The sequence below is a fragment of the Dermacentor albipictus genome, chromosome 4, assembly GCF_038994185.2.
Source record: "Dermacentor albipictus isolate Rhodes 1998 colony chromosome 4, USDA_Dalb.pri_finalv2, whole genome shotgun sequence".
NCBI classification, from domain to species: Eukaryota; Metazoa; Arthropoda; class Arachnida; order Ixodida; family Ixodidae; genus Dermacentor; species Dermacentor albipictus.
The window spans coordinates 168,516,729-168,529,176 of NC_091824.1; the positions used below are offsets into that span (position 1 = coordinate 168,516,729).

Consider the following 12,448-nt stretch of genomic DNA (forward strand, 5'->3'; position numbering starts at 1 on the left):
GTTCTCCTGCAGCAGAATCATTCTGAACCCTGTTCACATGCCTCATTGTTTCCTCTTCCATGCAAAATTTTCCAAGTTATCGGGCAATTGGAAAAAGCAAACTTCACTAAGAATAAAATTCGTTTCATAGAATTATGTTGAATTTTTTACCCATAATATGCGTCACAAACTTCATCTTATAAGATTCAGTCAATACGAAACAAACCAATGTTAAAATAACTCCATGACGAAGCCTGGTGCAGCCTGCTTGCGTAACAAATACCGAAATAAGTTAAATAACGTTTGGGGCCCATAGAAAGCGTCGCAAATATGTCCCAGTGAAATTCAGTACACGCCAAACCAACTGTGCCACAACAGCCAAGCTGTTTTTCGTTAACTGCGTCATAATGCCCGGTGCCGCTAGCTTGCTGTAAGCCTAAATCGCTTGAAATTCAGCGTAGACTGTCAAACAATTTCTCACCTTGCCATGGTCCAGTAGCACAGGAGTGCCATGTCGAAGTGCAGCAGGAATGTAAAAATGTGCTGAGAGCCCAACAGACCTGAACAACTTCAAAAAAAAAAAAAAGAAGACAGGTCAGACACCGAACAGTCGAACACACATGCACAGCCGACCTCGCGTGCTTCGGTAGCATGCCTGGCGCATGCATACCTGGCACAAGGTATATGCAGGGTGTCTACCAACTCGGGGATTCTTGAGCAAGTTCTCAGGGATTTTGAGCAGTCTCGAAAACTCAGGAAAATCTCAGGGAATTTGTGCCTCTATCAGGGAAAATTAGCTGCAATTTTATTGAAAGGGTCGAAAGTCACGGTAATACTGGCTCGAGTAACAGGCGGGAATCGTAATGAATCATCTTTGACGCCCTGTCATCGGCTGGAGGAGTTGCCAGTGTACAGTCAACGACTGACTTTCTGGATGCCCGATAATTTGGACGGCTTCGCGGCACCACAACGTACCCCATAAAGTTAATGTATCAGAGCGTCTGAAATTTCGGACGCAAGAATCCTTTGCCGTCCGATTTTCCTGGCTTGTTGCTGTGACTGCAGGTCTAAAACAGCATTAATCAAAGCCACCACAGCTGCCATTTTGATTACCCTCGCTGCCTCGAACCGGCACTCTCGCACGCAGATTTGCGGCAGCCGTAGCCACCACTGCGGCAACGCCAGACCTAGCTGCTTTGATGTTCGTCGTTAAGCTTCTTGCCGCTGGGTGCCATGTTTTTCATTGCAAGAATTCGCTGCTGTCAGCAATGGCACCGACTCTGCCTTTGTGGTCCTTGTGATTGGCTCAGAAGCTTAGAAAGCACGGTGTGTTGCATAATGCCGGTTCCCGAAAGTCAGCTTTGCCTTTGTACAGTAATGTTACTTGGTGAAGCATACGCAAGAGTATTGCAGTGAAGCATAGCAAGCGTGGGAAGGGGTTATTGCCACGGGACACAGTACGTATTCCTTAATTGTACGTGCATGCACCCGGTATTTCCTGTCACAGTATGAGCACCGATATGCCTAATACGTGTACTGACAGGCCTTCGTAGAGTTTTCGAATGTGCCTGTGACAGTTTGAACCCTTAAGGGCAGTAAATGACATGCATTTCTTTTTTCCAACTGGCTGAGTTTTCGGACGTTTTCGTGGCCCCTAGGGAGTTCGAAAAATTTCACTTCGCCTGTGCAACTGACCAAGAAGATGCTTCAAATGTTCTGTGGGACGAACAAGTGGCGGAAGAAGGACAAAAACAGAAAGGACCAACGCATTGAGGAATAAACAGGAAAGGAAGCATGCTGCCGCCGTTTTGAAGCAGCTTGAGCTCAAAAAACAAAGTGTTGGCTGATGCCGAGATGCAGGTGTCCCTCACCCAAACCAAAATAAACTCTTTAAAGCAGTGAAGCACAACACTGAGGCGTCGTGCACAGGCTGAGAGTATGTCAGGACAGTTGACATTGACTTACGAGCTGTTGAGAGAGAATCTCAATTGTGACAAAGTTCAGGCCTCATACTACTGAGCTTGCTGTCAGTTGATAGAAATAGCTCATATTCGAAAATATTTCTTCTGTACGCATCTCCTTTTTATTCATATTTGAGAATGTCCGACTCGATTTGCAATTTTTTTTCGAAGACATCTTCTTTGCTATGCATTTTACTAACCCCTCACTTCTATTCTCTTTTTGAATAACATGAGCACTACTCCTTAGTATTCAAATTGGACTAAGTTGGTTTTTTTTTTATTTTTTATATGCTTACTACAAAGTGACAGCATCGGGTGATATGGTTTCAGCCCACCTTGACATAAAACATAGTTCTGCATCCCTCAGGAAGTTTTGTAAAGGCACTCAGGGAAAACCTGGAAAGCTCAGGCAATTTGGAAATGTCAGTTTGGTAGACACCCTGTATACGTATGCATGGTAGCGAAGCTCCCATAGAAGCCCATACATCCTGCAGTGGCAGCTTTTGGAAGCACAGCAATGCCATCTACATTTTGCGAGGCCAACTTCCCGATGGAAAAAAAAATTAACTTTTGCCATGTAAGGCTTTTTGTACTATATCGTCTACTGCTCTAGCTCGCATCACATCGCATTTACTACATACACAGAGCACACAACAGCACAAAGAAAGTGAAAGTGAGAAAGAGTATTTGCCACTTCGCATCACAATCTGACATGAAATATTAACTGACCCATCTTTATAGCTATCATTCTATAATTGCAGGCATCACACTAGTGAGCCTTGGGAGCTTTGCATAAATTTAGAGCAGTAAGTTTGCTCAGGTTGTGAACTAAGTACCAAATACATTTGTCCTTAATATCAACACACATCTGTTATTTCAGTGTCGAGATAAAATCAACACTACATTGAAACAATTCTCAAGAACCATACTTTCATCTTCACTAACACAGCATGCGTGCCACTTGTAGGTTTTTCTGGTACTGAATACAAAACTAAATGATTCTAATATTTAGCGAAAATGCAGTTAAATATGGTGATACCGTTGCGGCATATCTTGGCACGCATCGTCACAAGCAAACTGTAGGAAGCCTGCACAGTTTCTTACTCATAACATGCGACTTAAAGAAAAATAAGTTGCATAGAATTTCATTTAGACGCAAAACTTCTTAGTTTTGGCAGGAAAGAACCAAAAAAAAAAATATTGTCTATTCATTTCCCATTCTTTTTTTAGTATGCTCGCGTCAGCTAATGGCTGATGTGAACACTAGACGCGGCATTGCCAGTTTTTGCAAAGTTTCCGCTCTTGTTGAATTTTTCTCTGTGGCATGCTGATAGTGTCGCCCGCAATCGAACAATGCTATTATGAAAGGAGTGCCTGAGAAGCGCGTGCTTCGTCTGCCTCTCGCTTCAACACGCCTATGAAGCGATTACTCAACCTCCAGTACTGAATGTGCGGGAAGCCAGCACACGATACCGAGCCATCTTGGCACTCCCACTTTTTGCACACATAGAGTACCTGTAAAAGAGGGTGTACAGGCTACATGTGCACTCAGTCACTGCTAGTAAAGAGATAGATGCACTCCAACCTGACCCCCTCCCCAATCCCCTCTCCCGCTTCCATCACCTTGCTCCCCTACCTCACCCCCTCACCCCTTTTTTTTCTTGCACTCCCGGAAAGACTGCACTCATCTGCCCACCATCCTTCTTGGCTCATCCTTGCATACTTTCACTCTCATCCAAAGCATATAGCATGCGGGATGCTATAGGATCTTATCACACTTGGACTTGACTCTGCTCTGCGGTCCCTCTTGGGTGCATGATTTGAGATGTGCATTCACAAGCAGCCACTTATAAATCAACCATTTGATCATCTGCATCCACAGAAGTTTCCATTTATTGTCTCTGTATTCCTTCGCGGTAGTAGTAAAATTTTGTTATATTGAAATGGTGTATAAGACACATTGTTATATTGAGATTCTAAACACATGGTGTTCTATAGACAGGAAGTCATAAAAAGCTAAATACTTTGTTATATCCTAGTTCAACTGCATTCACTCTTTAATGAGGGCGAGGCTATACATTCCAGTATAGCTATGAATGAAAGCATGCAACAAAGGCTTATCAACAGAGGCAGTTATTTATGGTCACTTTCTCTGATTAGAACTGCTTCTACTTTTGTGCAGATGGCAGTGCCTCACACATGATCATCAAGAGCCCCATAGAGCCACCCATGAAGCGCATCAGGAAGGTGTCTGTCCCTGACAAGGTCAATGGGAAATCGACAGCTACACCGATTGTCATGACAGAATCTCAGGTAAGTTTTGGCCCATGAGCAAACAGAAAGCAACACACCAAGGCTAGCCAAATAGTCAGAGTAATGTACCTTGTCGTGGGTAGCGAACATTCTTATTCAGGATGCTGAACACCATGGGTGAAGGGACAAGTGATACAAACATGTCTAGCTCTAACTCATCTAGGTCTAACCCGTCAGTCCTCGGTGCTGCTTCACCCGCTTTTTACTGTCGGTGCGGCCGTGATCAACATGCACAGCACCGACAATGGCTGTGCATGGAACGGTGATTCAGTCACGTGATGTACAGTCCCATTTACGTCTATCACGCAGATTTTCCTTACGATAACCCACCTGCCGTAAAGTTGGGAAAGCCCTCCTGTATTTTGGAGAACAACTGGAAAACCACCTTTCTATGCAATAAAAGATTGCCACAAAATATAGGTCCAATATTAAATTGAGAACCTTATTGGTATCCAGTACAACGTAGCGTCACTAATTCTTTAGCTTCAGAGGGAAAAAAGCACTTTGATTTTGTTGAGCAGTCATTCTATTGATAAAATCATGTTTTTCAAACCTTCATTACTAGAACTGAGCTGTAATCAGTAATAGCACACTAATTTGTTAGGTTCTGCATTACTTCCAGCGAGTGGTAATGGTGGTGTTTCTTTAAGCAGGGTTCGCACAGCCCCTTGAAACCCTTGAATATCCTTGATATTGACAGTATAAGTTCAAGGGCCCTTGAAACTACTTGAATACCCGTAAGCTCCTTGTAATCCTTGAAAATCCCGAGGGATTTGTTCCGATAGAAAAAATTAACGACGTACCTCTGCAAGTCACGCTGAATTAAAAGGCCCTTTCGCTTACGAATGCCGATGAAAACAAGCTGTGTTGACTAAAGGGCAACAGCAAGAAGTTTCGGCTTTAAATCCCGCAGCCCCTACATCGTCTAGCAACTAATATGCATCGGAAATCGAATCCAATCCAATGCGAGGCATATCGCTCGGTCGGTTACAGTGCCTAAAATATACTCTAGTGCACCGTCCACCGAGCGTCTGCAACGCGCGACGTTGGCACGGGCAGCGATGCCTGCCGCCGCGGGCCACCAGACGGCGATGCCTGTCGGCACCATACTAAACCGTGGGGAGTTCGAATGGCGTTCGTTTGCGATGCGTTGATTGCAATGCGTAGTTCAGTTCGCGCCTTGCTGCCGCTTTCGTTGCAGTCTTTTCTTGTTGTGAGTGGGTGTTTCGCGTCTATGTGTGCGCTCGTCTGTCAAAAGAAACCTTAAACAGGTCGCGAAACTGCGATTTCCCAGACAGACGTGGAAAGAAACGGCTCCTCTCATTACCCAGCGCGTCCGCAGACCCCGAATGTATCGCGGATTGAGACAAGAACATAACAGAGGCAGATCGCCGGGCAAATGGGGAGGCTCGCGTCGTGTCTCGCTGATGTCCGCCCATGCCTCAGCATGGTCCGGCACAGTCTCGTAGTACAGCGCACCAAGCGGCCGGCGGCGGCAGGCATCACTCTCGGTGCTACCGCGACACCCGCGCTCGGCGCACTAGTGAGTGCTCTTTTAGGCACTATAGTTGGGCCGTCTGTCGGCCTCGTGCGCGCCATTTCAGCAAAGTTCGCGTTTGCGTTGTGTGTTTGCTTTGGCAAGATGCCGGGCGGGAAGTGCAAGTTTCAGTCTGCGTGGCTGCAACATACGGACTATCGTCACTGGGTGAGACCGGAACCAAGCGATCCTTATCGAGCAAAGTGCGCAATATGTCAGAAGACGGTCGACATTGCAACGATGGGGGAATCTGCCTTGAAGAGCCACCAGAAAGGCGCGAAGCACCGATCCAAAACTGCAGCAGGTGAGGGCTGCTCATCCGTCGCAAGTTTGGTGCAAGCGAGAAATCTGACGTCCGCGGCTCCTTGTAAGCGTGAAACCACGGCAACTTCCTCTCGGGCTGCGACACTTGAGGAAGACTGCAGAAAGCATGATTCCGTGATCGAAGCCGAGATTTTGTGGACGATGAAAGTTGTGTCGTCACACTACTCCTACAGCTCCAGTGGATCCATTTCCCAGCTATTCCAAAAGATGTTTCCGGATAGCGAGGTAGCGAGAAGCTTCACTTGCTCTGAGAAAAAATGCGCGTATGTCGCGTGCCATGGTCTACGCCCATTTTTCACTTCGCAGGTACAGCAAATGATGGAGAAGTCTGACAATTTTGTTGTGCTTTTTGACGAAACCTTGAATGAATACCTGCAAAGAAAACAACTTGATGTTCACGTCAGATTGTGGAACAACTGTGAGGTGGCAACCAGATACCTGACTTCGACATTCATGGGTCACAGCACAGCGGACGACCTTATGCAGAAGTTGACGGAAACACTCGCGTCTTTTCCCCTGAGCAAGATTGTGCAGCTCTCGATGGACGGCCCGAATGTCAACTGGAGTCTTTTCAACAAGTTGCAGCAGCACATGAAGAATGACTTTCAAGTTCAGTGCTTGGATATTGGTTCATGTGGCTTGCACACAGTGCATAATGCTTACAAAGCAGGAATGCATGCGACGAGCTGGCCAGTTGACACCTTTCTTTCGAGCTTATTCTCACTCTTCCATGATGCACCGGCCCGCCGTGAAGATTTTGTTGAAGAAACAAGGAGCAAGCTGTTTCCACTTCCTTTCGTACCCCACCGTTGGGTCGAGAACGTGCCAGTACTGGAGAGAGCCCTGGCTATGTGGGAGCATTTGAGGCACTACACCGAAGCAGTGAGCGAGCATAGGCTACCCTTGCCGAAATGTAGAGCGTATGAGAACGTCAGTGATTTCCTAAAAGCTGACCAGCTTGCACTTGCGAAACTGAACTTTTCCCTAAACATTGCAATGGTTGTGCAGCCTTTCTTGACTGTTTTTCAGAGTGATTCTCCAAAGACATTTTTTTTAGCGAAAGAGCTCGAAACTGTCTTGAGGAGCCTCCTTGCAAAGTTCATGAAGCGCTCGGTGTTGACAGAAGCCACGAGCATCACGAAACTGCTGCGAATTGATGTTCATGACACTGCCAATTACACGTCACTTGAGAAGGTGGACGTTGGACGAGTGGCTGAGAAGATCTTAAAGAGCGGAAAAGCGAGTACCAAGTGTGTTTTTGAATTTAGGGGTGAGTGTCGAAAGTTCATTGTGAACATGATCCTGAAAATCATGGAGAGAAGTCCTATTAGGTACCCTCTGGTTCGAGGGTTGTCATGTTTCGACCCCAGGGAGATGTCAAAGACAGAAATGTGCCTTGGGAAGCTGAAAGTTGTTCTTAACTGTTTAATTGACAGCAAGCTTCTTTCTGAGCACAAGAGAGATATTGTGTGTGCACAGTACATTCAGTTCTGCCAAGAAAAACGGCATGAACTGCAAAACTATGAAAGAGACCAGGAACGCCTTGACGTTCTCTTCGTGCGCCTGTTGAAGCATGACCCGGCGTTCTCGATGTTGTGGGAAGTAGTGAAGGTCCTTCTCTTGCTTAGCCATGGGCAGGCGTCAGTAGAAAGAGGTTTCAGTGTAAACAAGCAGATCGCGGTCGAAAATATGGCAGAGCTCTCGTATATCTCACAACGAGTCATCTGCGAGGCCGTGAAAACCCACGGTGGGCTGCTTAACGTTCCGCTGTCGAAAGAACTGAAGTCATCAGTGCGCCAAGCCAGGCATAGTTATGCGTTATACATGGACGAACAGAAGAAGCAAGCTGTAGCACAGCAGGTAACCTTGAAGAGAAAAGAACTCGAGCTAGAGCTACAGAGCATGCAAGAGAAGAAGACAAAGCTCCAAAAAACTCTTAAGTGCTTGCAGGAGTCAGCGGATCGCTTTTCAGAAGACGCCGAAGCAAAAAATGACCTGACTTGTCTTGTCAAGGCCAACAGTTTCCGTCGAACAGCCAAAAAAAAAGAAGCGGAGATAACAGCTCTTGAACGAGAAATTAATGCGAAATTAGGGCTCCTTTCCTAAGTCATGTGAGGAAATAAAATGCTAACACTCCTTGAATTCTGCCTTTTTGCATCCTTGAAATCCTTGAAATGTCCTTGAATTTTCAGTCAAATATTGTGTACGAACCCTGTTTAAGTCAAAAGCGGTTATTTTTAGAAACTTTTTGTGATGTTCTTGCTCGTATTTCAAGTGTCAATTTTTGCACAGAGGCTCTTCTATAGTGCACTTGCCGTCTGATGAAACAGACACCGATAATCCGTACATGCTCGATAATACGGACAGATTCACGGCACCGTCAGTAGCCCCATAGACTTCATGTGTAAGGACGACCAATATTTCGGACAGCCACCAGCTCTACATTCAATCCGTGGCTGTAGTGCATGCCAACTCTGCCAACATTATCTCCTCTTGCAACCTCGACATCACGTATGGTCTCGGAGATTACATGTTAGATGGTAATCCCTGAGGTGTTGCCTTGGTCGCAGCACTACACCTCAGATTGAACTCCAAATGCCGATCTTGGAGACTTTGCCTGAATTATAGGGCACATCAACATTGTGATCATCATATCCTATTCCGGCAACCCCGCATATGGCCTGCCCTCGCCGTTGTTTGTTGAGTTTGCCTTTCGGACACCGTTTTACTATTCTGTGCTTGTTTGTTTAGTTTGCGTGCCAGATAGTGCTATACTGGCTCCAAGAAGTCTTTCTTGTGAGCTTATCAACAGGCCGCATCAAATGGCACCCACGGCCCCTTGCAGTCTGACTCTGAATGAGTCTCAAGTCGCAGTCCAAATGATTCCACAACTGAAGAGCGTAGACCTACTGCCTACCACAGCGTGCTCAAATGTGGATGTCCCTGATGATCCGCTAGGCTGTGGTGTGCCAATTTCTACTGCCGTTGGATTTGAAGACTGCAGCCGTCGACAGCACGATGTCGTGTGCCGGACTGAACGATGACAAAATGAGCAAATTCTCCCACCATCGCACAGCGACTCAAAATCGGATGATGATGATGATGATGATGATGATGATGATGATGTGCCGTGTGTTCCGGAGCCTTCACATGCAAACTCAGCCTTTGTAGTCTTTGCAATGGCATACAGCGACGGCACGAAACTGGCAGAAATACAGGCGTACTTTGTTGCACGCAAGCGGAAGTATGTGCAGCAACGAATCGACCACATATTCTTTGCACAGGGGCCTTAAAACGTAAAAAAAATTATCTTTGTTTTTGTTAGATTCGTTTTTTTGGACATTCCATAGTTCGGACTTATGTTCCCCGCGGAATCCAAATTATCGGACGTCGACTGTATCTATGTTACCTTAAACTAGGGTTTTTACCCGGTCCGAAATATTGTTGCAGTTGTCCTTTAATGACGACTAAAGAAGGGTGAACATTGCCCAGACAGAAAAAAAGGCACATAAGCAGAAGAACATACTGTATTTACTCAAATAGATACGAACGTTCGATTTACTGCGCCTTCAAATAATGGCAACTGTTGTAAACAGCATCGTGAGATATAACCACCCTTTCCATATATCCCTCTTTTATACATCATGTCGAGCTACTAGAAATGTAACATTTCTAGTAGCTCGACAACATTAACCTCCTACCCACACACAACGTATATGGAGAAAGACAGCTCTTTTATCGGGGCAAAAATATGGAGCACCCTTTCACACCACATAAAATATGCTCGAACGCCTGCTCCTACAGCAAGACAGTTCTTCATGCATATGCATTCTTTATCTTAAGTATATTCTACCTGCTGTGTGCATCCAATTTTACCATATAATGTGAACATGTAAGATGTTTTCTTCAAATGATGCAATTTTTCCTTGTTATGCATTCTTTTTCTTTTACATTTGTACTCACGTACATTTCGCTCTCCCCACTTTCTTATGTTGGTATCTTATAAATAATGAAGTGTCTCCATTATTGTGTTTCATTTTTTGGACCCATGACTAGCCTATGGCTATGGGTCCAAACAGTGCTGGACACATTCCTATTGTGTTTTCAAGGATTAATAAACAACTGGAATTTGAAGAATCTAGGCTGACACCCAAATGTCCGAGGCCAGAAAAAATATAAAAAATTGATCTCGAATGTAGGCCAAACCAAAAATATGAGGGCAGCATTCACAATATGAAAACAGAATTTATTTAATACAGTAAAACCCCATTAATTCGTATTTCACAGGACTGGAGAAAATGTTTGAATTAACCGAATGTCGAATTAACGAGGTTTCGACAATAATAACTCGAAAAATGCCTAAAACATCAACATACCTTTACTTCATGAAATAACTGGTTATTGTTGCTTTTTGCGCACGAGAAATTTGCACGTAAAGCACAATTTTTCTGTGTTCTTGTAGGTGGTGCAGTCCACGCAGGCTGTCAGGTGAAAGGACACAGATGTCCTCCAAAACTTTAAGGGTGTCATCGGCCTCTTTAGCAGTGTAGCGGGGTACTTCGCACGCATCCATGATGGGTGCACTTTCGCTATCAGAGTTGGGCTCTTCGTCGCCTAGCACATCCGGTATTTCGTTGTCGTTGAGGCAACTGGCAACGGCAACGTCACTATCGATGTGGATGTATTCATCCAGCGGGACATCCGGAGGCATAAGTCTGTCAAAGCAACTGTCATCTTCCTTCGGCATTTTGGTTAACATCCGCATCCCCGGATTCCAAAGAACCACCGTCACGGACAAAGCCGCTGTGTCGGAAGCAGTTCACAATTAGTGCGGGCGGCGTGTTGCTCCACACATGCGCCACCATGTGCACTGCACTGAGCAGAGTTGCATCATATTTTTTCTTTGCCTCCATAGAGAGCAACATGTGCTCAAGCACTTGTCTTCTGTATGGGGCCCCACCCATCGAGCTAATAACATTTCATCCCAACCCCTTTCAATAAAGCTATTCCTTGCTTCCTTCCTTCTGTATCGGCCTTTCACATACTGAATAATTCCTTGACCCAGAGGCTGCAGGGAAGCCGTTGTGTTAGGTGGCAAGAAAAGCATTGTAAGTTTGTCAGCCCCAACACATTATTGTGCGCACTACAGTTACCTAGAACAATTAAGCACTTTGCGCGATTTTGCACAAAAGCAGCAGTCCAGTTCACGCAGCCAGGCCTGAAGTATCGCCGAGGTCAGCCACGACTTTCGATTCGAGCGATAGTCTACGGGAAGTTTCTTTATGCTTTTGAAGCATCTCAGCTTTTCTGCTTTGCCGATTATCAATAGCAGCAGCCACTCCGTGCCAGTCATGTTGGCAGCCAGCAAAACTGTTATTCTGTCCTTGCTTCGTTTACCGCCAATGCAAGGGTCCCCCTTAAATGTTATGGTTTTATCCGGCAGGGCTTTGTAGAAGAGGGCAGTCTCGTCTGCATTTAATAATGTTGCAGGCATCATAATCGGCTAGGCGTGTGGCTAATCTGGCCCTCCAATCTTCGACAACGCCTTCATTCACAGCCCTTCTCTCGCCACACACGCTTCGGAAGACCAGGCCATGTCTTTTCTTGAATTTGTCGATCCAGCCTTCCGATGCCTTGAAGTCTTCGATGCTGAGCTTTAGCGTGTACTTTTCGGCCTGCGCACAGATAAAGGGGCCACTCAAAGGCAAGCTGTGCGTCGCGCGAATTGGCAATCCACCTTAACAACGCTTTAAGTTTCGGGTACGCTGCCGTTTGCAGTCCCTACCTGTTGTCAGCGAACTTGTCACTGTCGTATGCCTGAAGAATCTCCCCTTCATTTTTCATGTACGTGCTGAGCGTCCTTCTCTTCACATTGAATTTATTCATTATAACCTGCTGAGGCACCCCTGACTTCATGGCTTTCAATATTTCTACTTTAGCTGCCAAATCCTTCGTCTCGTGCTTCGCCCGCTTCGGTCAGGCATAAGAGCGCATGGTGGCACTGCTAGCTGGGCAACAAAGGGACAGGTAAACACACGATGGCGAGAAAAAACGAAGCATAAACGGAAAAAAGACAAACGCAAACAAAATCTAACACACACACACAAAAAAGTTAAGCCATCCTCACACACGCACCTGACACAAACCAATGAACAAGATAAAAACGACAACGAAAAGAACTGCACAACTCCACAATCACACAACTGCACAAGCAAAAGACAACATCGGAAATGGTGGACAGCAATACAAAGCAGAAAACATGTATGTATATATTACGGTTGCTAGCATAGACAGATAACTACTGTGCCGATAACCATAGCGATGCAAAGGTAGT

General features: G+C 45.5%; 2 protein-coding genes across 8 annotated transcripts in view; both read left to right on the forward strand.

Moving 5' to 3' along the window:
- The window catches only part of LOC135910090 (GA-binding protein subunit beta-1-like), a 74,162-nt gene that overhangs the window by 60,015 nt on the left and 1,699 nt on the right, over window positions 1–12,448 (forward strand). For all 7 annotated transcript variants that reach the window (XM_065442104.2, XM_065442106.2, XM_065442101.2 and 4 more), the window contains one exon: window positions 4,123–4,253. In XM_065442104.2, coding sequence (XP_065298176.1) covers window positions 4,123–4,253 — 131 coding nt within the window. The remainder of the gene's footprint in view (window positions 1–4,122; window positions 4,254–12,448) is intronic.
- LOC139059407 (uncharacterized) lies at window positions 5,698–10,121 on the forward strand. Its single transcript, XM_070537792.1, has one exon. It carries the CDS (start codon window positions 5,701–5,703, stop codon window positions 8,218–8,220), a length of 2,520 nt encoding a protein of 839 aa, XP_070393893.1. The 5' UTR covers window positions 5,698–5,700; the 3' UTR covers window positions 8,221–10,121.